Genomic DNA, 16,643 nt, shown 5'->3' with positions numbered 1-16,643 from the left:
ATATATATATATATATATATATATATATATATATATATATATATATATATATATATATATATATATATATATATATATATATATATATATATATATATATATATATATATATATATATATATATATATATATATATTCTCATTTTCTTGTTGATTGAAATACCTTATTGTTTGCATGAAATATTAATAACAATTTAAAAAACTAAAAAGGTGAACATAATATACAATACATATAAGATAGGAACCAATACATTAACTTGATATATATAAATTATTATTTCATCATCATCCAAACAATAATCTAGCTTCTATAGGAACAAAGGCATCTATCTTTGGTAAATTGGTTAGGAATACAAGTTCCAGAACCATGATTCAAACTAGCACACCTTGAATTGCAACAACCATTATCACATTCACCAGTGTAGCATGTTCCATTCCCAATATGACATATATTGCTTGAAGAAGATGCTTGATTGAAGAAACAAGTGCAGAGGTAGAATTGATCACATTTATGCCCTAAACTACGACTTCCATATGTTGATTTACAATGTCCAGGACAATCCATGTCATCACATCTATTGAAAACCTCTGAGCATCTGCCTGCTTCCACTGTTGAATATTGCACTATGATCCCATGGAAAAATAAATAAATTTGAGGAAATAAAATAAAATGAGATGTTTAACATATGAAAATGAAATGTTGGAAGAGAGACTAATTACCTGCGGCAATGGTAGCTATGATAACAAAGATATTCAGACAGTTTGAGATTATGTGGTTTGCCATATTGCCAAGTTTATTTCTTTTGTCTTGGTATTGTTCCATGGTTAACCAAAATTTATGTATTTATAAGCACTTTTAAGACAGTTTTCTATCCATTTAGAGTCTGTTTGGTAAAGGCTATAAAAAGAGCTTTTAGCTTTTCAGCTTATATAAAGTGTTTGGTAACTGCATTTAGTTTTTTTACTAACTTTTGTCTTTTTTTTTAAAGCTATTTAAAGTAACTTTTAGTTTGTGACTTTTTCTTCCATTTATACCCTTATTATTTTAACAAAAATTTATTTTTACCCTTTGATATATATTATGATTCAATGTTTAATGTTTTTTTTTAATTTTTAATATTTTTAATAATATTTAAAGTATACAATAAATTTTGAAATAATCGAAAAATCAATAAGCAAAATTGCCAAGTTTATTTTCTTTTGTATTGTTCCATGGTCAACCAAAATTGATGTATTTATAAGCAGTTATAAGACCGTTTTCTAAATTCTATCCATTTAGTTTGTAAGTCTAACATTGTCACGTGCCCTTTTTGAGAATCTTTCTGGTTTTTTCCTCACTTATACATTAAAACAGTTTAATACTATTGATAATATTTATTAAATAAAATCTATAAGAATTATTTATGATAATGCCATTTTTAATTATAATACATAATACGTTTTCTTACACTTAAATTTTTTAACGTTGATTTTTCTTTTTTTTACATTGGATACTGAAGAATTAATGATGAGTAAAATTTATAACGTTTATTTGTTATTTATTTTACTTATTATTAACCAAAACCGCTATAATCATATTTTAACAACTTATTTATTTATTAATTTTCTAAAATTTTAAAACTAAAATATAGGAAATCAATTCGTGGACTTGCAAAACCACCAAAATCAACGTCCCCGTAATTTAAGGACTTATTTCATAATTGAAGGTGGTGTTACATCGAGCCTATTACATCCTTTTACCAATAAGAGTTCTCCTTTTTAATTTGATGACATCATTATTTTTCACTTCTTTCTCAACTTTATTTTCATTTTTGTTTTTTTATTGCTTTTATTTTTCAATATTAACATATGTTACACTATGTACAATGGTTTAGTTATTCAACACCCTACTTTTTCACTTTTTATGTTCCACATCATCTTCTCTCTCTTCCACCTCATCATTCAACACACATTCAAATTTTACTCACTACAATGATTTTGTTTAATAAAATTCAACACCCTACCCCACTACTTTTATTTCTTATTCTTATTTTCTTTTATATATTTGTTTTTATGATTATATATTTCTACATCTCAATTATCAATTGAAACTAAATTAAAATAATTAAGATTTAAATATTTTATTTTAATTTTTTCTAATTTAGTAATTTATTTAATTTTTTTTCTTCCAATTTTATATTTTTAATTTTTTTTGGGTAGTTGAAAGGATAATTAGTAGAATTTTGGGTGTTAAAAGGATTATTGTTGGAATCCATTTCACTACAAATATTTTATTTTAATTTTTTCTAATTTAGTAATTTATTTAATTTTTTTTCTTCCAATTTTATATTTTTAATTTTTTTTGGGTAGTTGAAAGGATAATTAGTAGAATTTTGGGTGTTAAGAGGATTATTATTCTCCTCTTAAATTATTTGTTGTTTTCATTTTTATGAATGATGATATATGTTAAATTATTTCCACACCATCATCTTCTTGGTCTTTTCTACTTTATTTAGAACTATGAGCTTAAGGTTTTATCTTTTTCATCTTTCTTTTTTTTTTTATATTTCATTCTTTCTATGTTTTATTTGATTTGTTTATTTCTAAAGATTGATTTCGATTATGTATTTTAAGGATTTCAAATCTAACAATAAACTTGCCTTTTTTGTTGGTGATGAAACATAAAGTATAATAATATGATGTCATATTTGACTAAAGTAATTTTTTTTCGAACAAATTTATGAAGTTTGATTTTAGTTGTTTTATTTTCAATACCTTTTATCTCTTACTAACAATGTTTTTTAAATCTTAAATAAACTTTGCACACATTAGATTTATAGTGTAGTAGGCTAGGCTAGCATCAAACATATAAAACTTAAACATTCTCTCATGTTTATGATATACATTGTCATTAAATATTGTTAAAGTAAGTGGTATAAAGTTGGGGCTGAATATTTATATAGATATGTAAAGATGATATAACAAGTATCTGTTATGTAAATTTTTTTAATCTTCAATTTTTCAAAAACTAAAATTTTGAACATAATGATTTAAATAGATGTGATTCAAATTGTGACGAATTCCATAATTATTGAATATTAATATATACATTTTCGGAATTCAATGCCAAGAAAAAGTATAAAACAAGAGAATAATAAAGAACGAGGAAGAACACAAGGATTTGTTATAACTGATATTCTTTTACTTTTTCTTAAAACAAGCTTACAAGTTTACAAGAATAACAAATAATCTCTCTCACCCTAAATTAGGATTTGCAGCTTAGCAATGATGAGAGACTACTATGCTATTTATAATAAAATCTAACATACTAACTAATGGGCTTTTTCCACAAGGCCTATTACACAAGTCAACTTAATAAACAAGCTAACTTAACAAATTAGGGTTTAAACACTAAAACCTAAGTTAACATGCTAACAACCCTAGCATCTTCGACACAAGCATGTGAACAACCTTTGACTTCATGCTTAATCCTGTCGAACCAAGAAGCTACCCTTCGGCGATACTAGAGTTCGATCCAATATCTCACAAATCTCCACCTTGGACCTAACTCTACAACGTCAAGGGAACAAACTAGTTTTCTTCATGCAACTTTATCAACTGCATACAGTGGAAAAACTTGCAACTCGGCAATGTCTTTGTGATCATATCAGCAGCATTATCCTCAGTCGAAACCTTCAACACTTGGACTTCTCCACGCTTGATTACTCCTCTGACGAAATGCGGCCTCACATCAATGTGCTTAGTTCGCTCATGATAGGCTGAGTTCTTCGACAGGTGTATTGCACTCTGACTATCATATTTAACAGTGATACCTTTACCTTGAAGTTTCAACTCCTTAGCAAAACCTTCAAGCCACAATGCTTCTTTCTCAGCTTCAGTTAGGGCAATATACTCCGCTTCAATGGTTCATAGAGCAACAACCTTCTGAAGTGTTGCTTTCCAACTAATTGCAGTGCCAAACATAGTGAAAACATATCCAAAAATAGATTTTCTGGAATCCATACAACCTGCATAATCAAAGTCTACATATCCTTCGATTACTGCTTTACTATCTTCACCCAAGACTCCACCATAAATTAGGACCCTGTTCAGAGACCCATTTATGTACCTTAAAATCCACTTCAATGCTTGCCAGTGAGCCTTTCTAGGATTCGCCATGTACCTGCTTACAAGACTTACTGCATATGCTATGTCGGGTCTATTACAGACCATAGCATACATCAAAGAACCAACTATATTAGTGTTTACGGTGATTTCCGGTAAACAACCGCTAGTCTTCCAAACTATAATAAATATGATTTGGTTACTCGCAGGATCGACTAGATTGATCCTAGGACATAGTCAAAAAGGTTGTTATTCATGATAGTTCGAATTATGTCTATGATTGGTGTGTCTTGAAATAAGAAATACTTAATCAAAGAAATAAAGATTAGAAATCACCTTGTTATACACGTAAATATAACATCAGCGAAGGGTAAGTTAAAAATAAAACATAAGACAAAACTGTAAAAGTGCAAGAATCTTAAAGTGCAGGGACATTAAATGCTTCGAAAATTAAATGACATGAAAGTAACAAGTGCAGGAATATAAATGACATAAAGTAAATGAAAGGCAGTAATATCGAAAGATACTTGAATAAAGGAAAAATACACATGTATTTAAATTGGTGTTGGTGTCATACGTACATTTCTCAGCGAACTCTTTCTCTTAACACTTGATACTTGAGTAATATGTGAGTGATTTGTACAAAAATGAACACACGGAATCCTAACATTAAGACCCTTATTTATACTAGTCTCGACCCTAACGGTCCTACACTAATCTAATGCCACGTTGCCCACAGAAAATCCAGGGATGCCATCTATCTTCGTGCGGTTACATAAACTATTTCGAAATTCAAATCATCCCGCCTGAATCTCCCTTCGACGCGTGGCAACATAATCAGAATTGAGAATGCCACGAAAACACGCTAAGCTTCAGTACTTTGCATATTTCGCAAAAAAAACGTTTAAGTCCCAAAGACTATTCTTTTCGAATTTAGCTTCGGCGCTCACTATCTTTGTTCCAACTTAAACATCATTCTCGAAGCATGGCCATCAGTAGCCATTTTTATCTTCAAAGATGATCATCAGTAACCATCTTCCTTTAAATTCCAAATCTTCGAAGGACATTCTTCTCAAACGAAATCTTCAGCTAACAAATTGCCCCCAATAAATGTCTGTTTTGAAAAACAAGAGAAATAGGCGTTTCTTGCTATAACAAGATTTCGTTTTAGAGTTCCGAGACCATTGACTGACGTCATAATCATTTATGACTCTGTTTCCAAAATGTCTTGTCATTTTAAAAGATGTCTACTCATAACTTACATTCTCACGTTCTGGTCTTACTTCATGATCATTACTCCTATATACTAGGAGTGAAGCTAAGAACTATTCGACCGCCGTTGGATAAAATCAACGCCTGCCGCGTGTCTCTTGGGTTTTACCCAAAAGATTTGAAAGGGTTTCCGTTAAACCTTTAAATACCTGAACTCTTACCTTCATATAACTTTCACCTCTATTTCCTCATTCTTTCCACAGAAAAGAACGTTTCTGGTTATATTCAAACCCATTTCCAAAATCAAACTTACTCATGGCGTCTTCCTCAAACGTTCTTCAACCCGCTTTGAAACTTCAGAAATCTACACAGATGGGGGATCAAGAGTACATACCAAACCCAAATACTGCAGAAGTGCGCGCCATTTATGCTTCTCAGGTAATCATTCCCTTTGAACTTTCTGGAAAAACTCATGCCTTCATGGGGCCTTTACCAGGAGAAAATAATTCTGCTTTGAATAAATTCTTTCCTGTTTATTATAAAACTAGGCCCTTAGTTAGTAAGAACAAGATAGATGAAGATGGCCGTCCAGTCTTAGCAAATCCTAATGGTGCAGAAGATACTTCGACTGTAACCCCTTCAATCCTAGAAAAAATTAGGTTAAACTATGTAACCAATTTTATGAAAGTTTTTAGGTCAATTCCCCTAGCAAAAGACCCTGAATTATACTATGCCTGGTTAGCAAGAGTAGAGAAACACAAGGCTTCTTTCTGGAAACAACTGGGCATTTATGACTTAATCCAATTATCCAAAACTGGTTTAGAATACAACCAAACCATGTTAGTAGCATCAGTTCATTTCTGGGATGCTTCCCATAACACTTTCCATCTTCCATGTGGAATGGTCACCCCCACTCTTTTCGACATAGCTGCTATCACGGGGCTTCGACCAACCGGAGAAACCTTTGACCCCAATGTCATGGATACTGATACTATTAACTTTAACGAAGCAACAGTTATTTACACTGCGTTCATTCAACAATATCATGACGAAAACAATGAGGTAGTCTCGGATGAAGAGCATATTGCTTTCTTAGCCTTGTGGCTCTCGAGATGCGTTTTCTGTTCTAGGTCCATACAAGTAGCAAAGAGGTATCTTTGTATGGCCAATCAACTACATGCTGGAACACAACTAAACCTGAGCCAGTTAATTCTAGGGTTTCTCTATGAGAATCTAGGTGAAGCAACAGACCTTGTTAAGAATTACACAACAGGATCCCTGCTTTTCGGTGGTCCCTTCTGGCTGCTGCAACTGTGGCTCAATGCCACTTTCGAAGCTCACCTCCCATTTCGAGGTATTGTCAATGAAGAAGATCCCAACATAAAAAATCGAACTGTAGAAGGAACACGGTTGGCTCTGCTCACTCCAAAAGAAGCGACTGGGAAGCTTCGCGAACATTTTTTAGCATATACCATGATGTTCGCCCAACGTTATCAATTCAGCCCTTCAATGGCTCCATTCGTAAACAGGACAGTGGGTCCTGAATGGTTCACTCGAAAGTTTCCAGCAATGTCTCAGGATCAGGAGGTGGAATCCATGACCATTTGGGAAGCTTTTCTCACTCCAAGGCTATTCTATCACCGACTTCGACCGTCAAGGGCCAATGTGTTCTTCTTGGCTACCAACCAAATCTTGTATCAAGACAGTTTGGATTAGTCCAGGTGAAACCCAAATGCTTATATGACAAAAGGAACCACATGTGTCTATACACTTTACACCTAAATGAAGAAGAATGCGAGTCCAAAATTGCCAGATACGCTGGAGTTGCCAATCTTTCCCCTATTCCTTTCGAACCTGCCTTTTATTTTACTCCAGATTTCCAACAATGGTGGACAGATTAATACACCATGCAAATCTTCGATGTTGAAAGCCTTACTCGAGAGCTAACTGAAGCTTTTGCTGATGTGCAGGAAAACTTTCACAAAGGTACTTCGACTCATATTAAAGAAATACAAGCTTTTCAAAAATTCTTTGAAACTATTTACAGGCCTGATGATCTTAGTCGGACCGTTCGTGAAGCTGCAGTTATTTTACGTGAAAAGTTTTCTGCTAAACTGGATAAGTTGAAACTGCCCCCGTCTGTTCGACCAGAACGGCTTTCAAACTTAATCCTCCAAAATTCCCTCCACTGCCAAGCGCTGATTTTGGTGTGGCTTTGAGCCCTCCTTTCCCAGACTGGTTCGTGTGTGGGAATGCTTTTAAAATTCTTCAAGAACAAACTAAAAGACGCGCTGAACGAGTAGTCCCGACTAAGCATACCCTGGATACTTTCAAAGGACATCTCCATATAGATCTTGAACATGTTCGTGTCTTGACTCCAATACCTGAAGGTTTGGGTTTAGACATTCTTTCGACTAGCTTTTCTTTTTCTACTGAAACACTGATTCCAATTTTACTTGCAGCCGTTACTCAAAAGAGAAAGATCAAAGAAATCCCTGCGCAGAAAGCTTCTGAAGTTTCGAAGAGCAACAAGCCAAGTGGGAGTGACTCTATCACCACTGATAAGAAACTCACGGTATATACATACTTTATAATTCGCTTGTATATCTTGTAAATCATACTTACTTTACTCAATCTTCATTTTCAGAGCTCGAAGCCTCCGACACATTCGAAGCGAAAAGCTTCTCAAATAGTCGTTTCAGACGACGACGACAAATCTCTTCCTCGAACCAGACAAGCCCAAAAGAAAAGACAGAAGGCCGTCACTCCTTTAGGAAAAGAAAAGGGATCTGGGTCTTCGAAAATTACGTCACCGGGTGAAAAGGTATCTTCTGAAGAGTCACCTTTAAAAGGTGGTAGTAACGTTCTTGTTGTAGAGAGCCACAACTCGAGTCCAGATAACATTCCAACCAAGGTATTTGGATTTCACAACATAATCATCTTTATAGACTTTAACTTATACAATTAAGTTAACGTTTTACCTTATGATTGTAGGATGATGTTGGCACAGCCACTTCTGATCTCAAAGCCTTCACCCTCACTATTGACCTTGATAATCTCCAAGGTAAGTGCATGTTCTTTCTTATGGCAACGAGATTTCTTGCAACCTTCCCACCATAATATGTTCTAATTATTCCATGCAGACAAATCTCACGTGCTTTCGCCAGTTGTCGAAGACGCTCAGCCTCTTGCGACTATCATTCCTACTACAACAGTCGAAGAAAGCCATTCAACTGATGATTCTCCACCTACCCATAAAAGTGAAAATATGGGAGTAGATCGACAATGTTCAGGTAGTAATAATGCATCTAGTCACCCAACTGGTAGTGAGGATACTGTATCTGAACAAGATGCTATGGAAGAAACCTCCAAGTTAGCCACAGTTGGTCCTCACGAAACTTCACCCTTTGGGACCATAGTTTCCCCTGAAACTAATTCGGCGCCTGCCCCAGCAAAGCCTACCCCTTCAGAATTGGAGCAACTTAAGCAAACTGATCCTCTCAGCTTCCTCAAGACTATGATGAATATTGATAATATTTCATCCTCTGAGCTCGAAACTTCTCCAGCTGTTCAGACAGAATCTGGTGACAAAGAGGATACTTTTGGTCTTCTTCATCAGATAAAGGAAAAGTTCTTCGAAACCAACCTTGTCGAAATTCTTAGTAAGGATCCTACCAAAGGTCATAGCTTGAATCAACTTTTGAAAAAGGTGGATCTGCTTCTGGTTTCAACAGAAGTCTCAGAGGTGATTGTTTTGCTGGGTTCTTTGATTGAACAGCTTCAGTCAAACATTCTTCGACGTCGAAATATTGATGAACAACTTACTACAAAGGTGGCTTCTCACAGTTCATCTTGGAAAGCTCCTACTGATGCGATGAAGAAGGGTGATGCTCTCAAACTTAAACGCTCAGAGAAACAAAAAGAGTGTGACGAATGTGAGCTAAATATCAAATCCTGGAAGCAGGAAATTATTAAGCTTGAAGAGAAGATAAAAGAGGCTGAATCTCGTAAGGCAACAATTCAACAAATCAGTGAGCAAGAATTGATTGAAGTTGCACATTTAGGAATCCAGCATTTCGAAGCTGCGCAGAAACTAGTGCCCGAAATTGAAGAATTGAAGAAACAACGGGCTTTGATTGAACTTCGCATGTCTTCATGGGAGGTTCAGTATTCGAAGATAAAAGACAATCTTCCTAGGTATTTCAATTAGTCATTTCGAACTTTGTACTTTATTTTGTGATGCGCACCTATTTTGCTTTGTAATCGATTTCCTCCAGGAATAATATACATATGCGCACCTTTTGTCTTTCAATTTACCCATTTATTTCATTTTGCAATGATCATGAGTAGCACTCTAGGAATTTCTTCAAATCTTGCCACAATATATTTTTATTGCCACAGTAATCTTAATAAATGTAAGCACGTGACCTGACTATCCTTCGCACCCCTTTTAGCCTAGACTTGACGTTTCTACTTCCTTAGCCGTAACCATCATTAAGTGATGACGTCACTTTCTTCAAGACGTCTCTTTAAGACGTGTGTGCACCAGTTTTTCATGATTGCATCTCAACTTCCAAGGGCGGGAAACGGCGGAAGCCATAACTTCTCTTTGGAATACCAAACACGGTCTAATCAATCATTAAAATTAAACCATTCCTTTATTGCCCCTGGTCTATATAAAGGATTAGCATTATACTTCTTTCTTCACACTTGCTTCAAAACTCTTGTCCAAGACTTCGTTTCTCTTCTTGCATTCTCTCAAAACACAGAGTCTGAGAAAAACCCTTTTCAAACTTTTTCTTCTCCACATGGCGCTACCTCTCACTTACAATAACATTAGGGCTTGCATAAAAAAGGAGTTCAAAATCTCTAAAGAGGAGTTTGATGAGAACTCTATAAGCATCAGTGCCTTTTTTGCTAACCAGGAACTTGATTTCTACTATGGAATCCTAGAGGGACCTGTTTATCCCAACATGCTAGCAGACTTCTGGATGTTTGCTTCTCTACGCATAGATCCGGAAGGCAGAACCACTATAGTCTCTGAGGTTCGACATGCCCATATTAGAATCACTCCCTCCACCATCTCTGACATGATGAGATGTAACAACTCTGGTGAGACCTTTGATGACAATAGCTTCAACATGACTACTCATCTTCTATTGAGGACTCTTATGGATAACGATCTCTTCAGCGCCAAAGTCATCAGGGTTTGGCATCAACTGCTCGTGGGTAACTTTCGTCCACGAAACCATGATCAAAACAGAGTCATGGTGGAGGACTTGGAATTTATCCTCTGTGCCCTTCGTGGGAAGAAAATCAACTTCCCTTTAATGATTTTCAAAGGGCTTGTTGAAGCAGTTTCCATGGCTGCTGCTCGTCAAGGGGCTGTAACCTGTCTTCCATATGGAAGGCTCTTATCTTACATATTCCTCAAAAAGGGAATAATAAGGAGGATGCGTAACTCTGGATCCATGGACATGTTCGAGGCAGAAAGCTTGCCCATGTTGCCCCTAGAGGGTTTAGACCAAAGGATCAATTAGGAGGTAGTTTGCTTTAGGTTTTTTATGTTTTGGATTTTGTGACCTTCAATGTTTAGGGAACCACCTTTCCTGTAATGAATGTACTCTTTTAATATTAATGGAAGATATTTTGAAGTTTCTTTGTCTTCTTCTTTATTTGCCATACATGTTCGTTTGAACACAAAGCCATTTTGGTGTTAGCTCAACCATTTTGGCTCACGTAGTACACCTCAATATCTACGTTTTTGCAATCTTTACTTCATGCATGCTTGGTTTGTATCTCTTCAGATACTTCCCGTTTACTCTTAAGATCCTGTGATCTTCTACTAACTCTTCTATCTCGTAAGCGTTATTCGAGAATACTTTCAAGATTCGAAAGGGTCCCTCCCAGTGTGGAGACCATTTACCAAGTGCTTGATTCTTTCGATCTATAGGTAAAATAACTTTCCAAACTAAGTCATTATTGATAAAAGTTTTACCTTTCACCTTTTTATTGTATGCTCTAGACACTCTTACTTTTTGTCTTTTTATCATCTCCAATGCTCGAAGTCTGTCTTCGTCCAAGTCTACTAGTTCATTCATCATCAACTCCCAATACATGTTAGGAGGGATTTCTGTCTGTCTTTGTATCCGAACTGACTGCAAATATATCTCAACTGGGAGTACTGCGTCATGTCCAAATGTCAATTGGAAAGGCTAGTGTTTGTAGCTTCTTTTGGAGATGTTCGACAAGCCCAAAGCGCTTGGTCCAAGGTTTTGTGCCAACTCTTAGGCTTTTTTCCCACATGTTTCTTTATGAGACCGATTATTATCTTGTTCGCTGCTTCGACTTGTCCATTTGCCTGAGCATAGTAAGGTGTAGAAGTAAACAACTTGAAACCCATTTCTTTGGCGAAGTCTTGCATTTTTCGCCCAGTGAACACTGATCCTTGATCTGTGGTTATACTTTATGGGATTCCAAATCTGTATATGATGTGTTTCTGAATAAACTCAATCACAGCCTCTTGGTCTACGTTCGCCAGTGGTATCGCTTCGACCCATTTTGTGAAGTAGTATATTCCTACTAATATGTATCTTTGACCCTTAGAGGATTTAGGGTGAATTTCTCCAATCAAATCCAATGCCCAGCCTCTGAAAGGCCATGGTTTTATTATTGAACTTAATTCATTCGCTGGAGCGTGTTGAATACCTGCGTGCTCTTGGCATTCTTGACACCCTTTTGCAAATTCTATGCAGTCTTTTAACATAGAAGGCCAATACATTCCATATCGAAACAAAAGCCATTTCATTTTGTGCCCCGCTTGATGTGCCCCACATGCTCCACTGTGCACATTTGAGAGAGCCAAATATGCTTCTGCTTCTCCCAGACATTTCAACAAGACTCCTTCGGGAGTTTTCTTGAACAATTCGTTCCCCATCAGGAAATATGATAAAGCTCTATACTTCACATTTCTATCTGTGTCTGTCGAAGGAACTTTTAGATAGTTCACAATTGGGCTCCTCCAATCTGTGTCCGCTAAAGAGTCTATGTTTAATACCTCAAACTCTTCTTTGCTGGCAAAACCTAATTGTGAATTCTCCAGGTCACTTGGGGAAAGCTTGGTAGCCATTGCTTTTCCTCTTACTTCGATCAGTTCCTCTAATTTCTCTTTCGATACCTTGTATCCTGAGGCTAACTGTGCCAGATCGTTTGCTTCTTGATTCTTGGTCCTCGAAACGTGATTTAACTCCACATATTCAAATTTTTTAAGCAGCCTATTTGCTATGACAAAGTACATGATCAAGTTTTCTTTGATGCATTTGTACTCCTTTGTTAGTTGCTTAATCACTAGTTCGGAGTCTCCTTTAATTTCGACTCTGGTTGCCCCCAATTCTAACAAAGCTTCAAGTCCAGCAATCAGTGCTTCATATTCAGCTTCGTTGTTGGAGCATAAGGGACCTTCAATCTTGTACTTGAGCTTTGTTGGAATTCCATCAAGAGAAATTATCAATATTCCAACACCAGTTCCCTCTCTATGAGACGAACCATCAAAGTATAGCTTCCAAGGCTTCAAGTCTACATATTGTTGAGGGTTCTCAACCACTGCATGGTCAACAATGAAATATGATACAATCTGACCTTTTATTGCCTTAAGAGGTTGAAATATCAGTGAGTATTCAGTAAGGGCTAGAGCCCATTTGCCAATTCGACTATGCAATATTGGCTTTGATAGCATATGTTTGATAACATCACAATGAGACGAAACATAAACATCAACTGGCTTTATATAATACTTAAGTTTGATACAAGAGAAATATAAACAAAGGCAGAGTTTTTCTATTGCACTATACCTAGTCTCTGCATCATTGAGTACCATACTTAAATAATAAATGGCTCTTTCGATGCCATTTTCATCTTCTTGTACTAACATACTGCCTATTGTATTATCTGAAGCTGAAATATACAGGCGCATGTGATTCTTCCCATTTGGGGGAGACAAAATTGGTGGATGGATCAAGTATTGCTTGATCTTATCAAAAGCTTCTTGATGTTCAACACGCCATTCGAACTTTTCTTGCTTGAGTCGAAGTAGAGGGGAGAAAGCTTGCGTGCGTCCACTCAAATTAGAGATAAACCTTCTTAAGAAGTTTATCTTCCCCAGCAAGGACTGCAATTCTTTCTTCGTGGATGGAGGCTTAGTTTCCATGATAGCCTTCGTTTTATTCTGGTTAATCTCTATTCCCTTCTTATGGACTACGAAGCCCAGGAAATCTCCAGCCTGCACAAAGAAAGCACATTTAAGGGGATTCATCTTTAAGCCATGTTTTCTCATTCTTTCGAATGATTGGCTTAGATGGTCGAGATGATCGTAATCTGAGACAGATTTCACAACGATGTCATCTATGTATACTTGCATGAATGTTTCTATAAAATCATGAAATATAGAGTTCATTGCTCTCTGATAGGTTTCCCCAGCATTCTTTAAACCGAAAGGCATTACAACCCACTCATAGGTGCCTATTTCCCCTAGGCAATGAAAAGCTGTTTTAGACACATCTTCTTCTGCAATGAAGATCTGATTATACCCAGAGTATCCATCCAACATACTTAGGTATTCGAAGCCTGCGGCTGAATCTACTAACATTTCTGCCACGGGCATGGGATATTCGTCCTTAGGAGTTGCTGCATTCAGATCACGAAAATCTATGCATACTCTTAATGAACCATTCTTTTTAATAACTGGTATAATATTAGCAATCCATTCGACATACCTCGTGGTTCTGATGAACTTGCATCGTAGAAGTCTTTCGACCTCTGCTTTGATCTTTGAATGAATTTCTGGTGCGAACCTTCTAGGAGTTTGCTTTATGGGCTTTCTCCCTTCCTTTATGGGTAGCTTTAATTCGACCAAATCTCGCCCCAAACCTGGCATCTCGTCATAATCCCACGCGAAGCAATGTTTATTTTCCTTCAGCAACGTAATGACTTTTGACTTCAGCGTTGGCGCCAGTTTCGCACTGATGTATGTTACCCTCTTCTGATCTCCATCTCCGAGATTTACTTCTTCGAGTGGATCTTGGGCTAACATTTTGATACTTGCCCCCATTGGGTCTTTCTCGAAACCCAAAGGCTCTTCGTCGTAGATTGCATCCAATCTTTGACTTATCTCTTCTCCTGAGATCTCTTCGACTCGAACTGGATCTTCAGGTAGTTGAGGGATCATATGTATCCCCAAATCTGGCGTTTCCTCCTTTCTTAGACCTGCATTAACCAACATGTTTGATAATTCGGCTTCAAGAGCCGTCTTTCTTTTATTCTCGGCTATATAAGCCGAAATCTTTTCGAAAAATGATGACTCAGACATCATCAACGTCGTCATGCCAGCCTGTTGGCCGTATTGTTTGATAATGCTCCATTGGTGCGGTATCTTCTGGGCCATCCATTATTTCCCTATTCCATTAGAAACCATTTGGGTGAAAAGACAAGTAATACAACGCATTCTTGTTTGGGGTGTATATATCTTCCGCAGCATGGCAAGGTCCTATGTTTGCCAAGTTCCTATCGAAGTTAGTCTTATTAACTTGATTAACTTCAGCCATGTAATAACTCTGATCCCCCTCAATATTCTCTACTATGCCATCTTCTCTCCAAATGGTTAACCTTTGATGCATTGTCGAAGGCACAGCAGCAACTCCATGGATCCATTCCCTTCCGAGCAAGAGGTTATAATTTGCTTTCGCTGGTATGACTATAAACATAGTTGGCCTTGTGACTGAACCCACCGTTAGATTTACTTGGACAACTCCCAAGGTTTTCCCTATTTTGCCTTCGTAGTTAGACAAAACCATGTTATGTGGCCTTATATCAGTATCAAACATACCAATTCTTTTCAGCATGTATTGGGGCATTAGGTTCACCGCTGCCCCTCCATCTACCAGGACTTTATTAATGCCAACATTTTCAATCTTAGCCCTTATGTAGAATGGTTTCACATACCTTCATCAGGCCTTTCGAAGAAAGCATTCTGCTCTTCAACTGCACCATTGTTCAGCACATAGTAACACACAGGTCTGTGTTTCGCCATCTTTTCGACGTCAGCCTCTTCACAATCTTCGACTTCAGTTTCTTGATTAAACTCATGAGGGAGTACAGATACAACATTGTAGTTGAGGTTTATAGATGATACTCCATCAGAGTCAAAATCATTTGTCATTCTATCATCTTTTTTCCAAAGGCTGGAATGCATCTTTTCCTCTTCTTTCTCATTTTCAGAATCGAACAACTTGCGTTCCACTAGAGGTTTGCTTGACCTTGCCCCCTGGGTTGGGACTTGGTTACTACTAGATTCTCCGATTTCCCTCGGTTTGTATTCTCTTTGAGCCTTCTTCATCCTCTGGTGTCTTCTCCATTGGGATCTGGACATAGGATTTTTGCCTTTGTAGCTCTCCAACCTGTACATCTCTCGATTTGAGGTTTGGAATTGTTTCCTATATGTTGTTGCAGTCATTCCTCCTTGGTCCCAACTTCGCCATTTGTTGGTTCTGGCACCAGCTTGTATCCTTCTATCCCTGGGTACGTCTGCAGGAACTTTGAATGTGACCCTTCGAGCTCTAGGGTGTGGGCTGTCAGGCCTTCTCGATGGGGTCCGATTGTCGAACCCAAACAAGTTAGGACGAAGTCCCTGAGTCTCCCGACTTATATAAAGATACACCCTTTCGAATGATCCTGCTAGCAATTCGTCATAGACTGCACCACATCTAGGGCATAGTGCAACTTCAGAATTGTCGTTGTGACACCTGACTAAGAAACCAACCAAGCTTTCTTCAGACCTTGGGTACACTTTCAACAGCAAGTTTCCTCCTCTCCAAGGTTGCTCTAATCTTTCTCGCAAGGCCCTCTCGAAATTGGCTTGAACCCTCCGATTTGTCATAATTGAACATCTTGGGCACATCACCCTTTTTCCACCATTCTTTACATGGCAATCCCAGAGATAATCTTTCAGACTGTTTCCTCTTGGCGGGATCTCAATGTTTCCTTTCTCCCTTATCAACCATTTTTCTAGTTCTTCGATTTCAGATAAAGGACGCCTAACATTGACCATGTTAACAACTGCTGGAGAGGTTTCAGAAATCTGAATTTGTTGAAGTTTCACCACGAGGTCTTCAGTGGCCTCACTGGTTTCTTCTTTCAAAACTTCCGTCGTTTTAGCATCGAAGGATCCTTCAACATCAGCATTGAGGATCATATTGGCATTTAAGCTTTCAGTAGCCTGCTTTCCATCTAAAATTATTTCTGATTTAGCAGCATGAATTTCAGATACTTCCACCA

The 16,643-nt window shown here is 37.0% G+C and overlaps 1 protein-coding gene across 1 annotated transcript; it reads right to left on the bottom strand.

Moving 5' to 3' along the window:
• Positions 1-294: 294 nt before the first annotated feature.
• LOC131634696 (defensin-like protein 183) lies at positions 295-825 on the bottom strand. The gene is made up of 2 exons (XM_058905330.1): positions 720-825; positions 295-623 (listed from the first exon to the last, which is right to left on the bottom strand). The coding sequence occupies exons 1-2, from the start codon at positions 820-822 to the stop codon at positions 301-303; spliced, it is 426 nt and encodes a 141-aa protein (XP_058761313.1). The 5' UTR covers positions 823-825; the 3' UTR covers positions 295-300.
• Between the last annotated feature and the right edge of the window lie 15,818 nt (positions 826-16,643).

This window comes from Vicia villosa, unplaced genomic scaffold (assembly GCF_029867415.1).
Source record: "Vicia villosa cultivar HV-30 ecotype Madison, WI unplaced genomic scaffold, Vvil1.0 ctg.001336F_1_1, whole genome shotgun sequence".
NCBI classification, from domain to species: domain Eukaryota; kingdom Viridiplantae; phylum Streptophyta; class Magnoliopsida; order Fabales; family Fabaceae; genus Vicia; species Vicia villosa.
The sequence above is the reverse complement of the archived record's forward strand: the minus strand, read 5'-3'. Positions and strand labels throughout refer to the sequence as shown.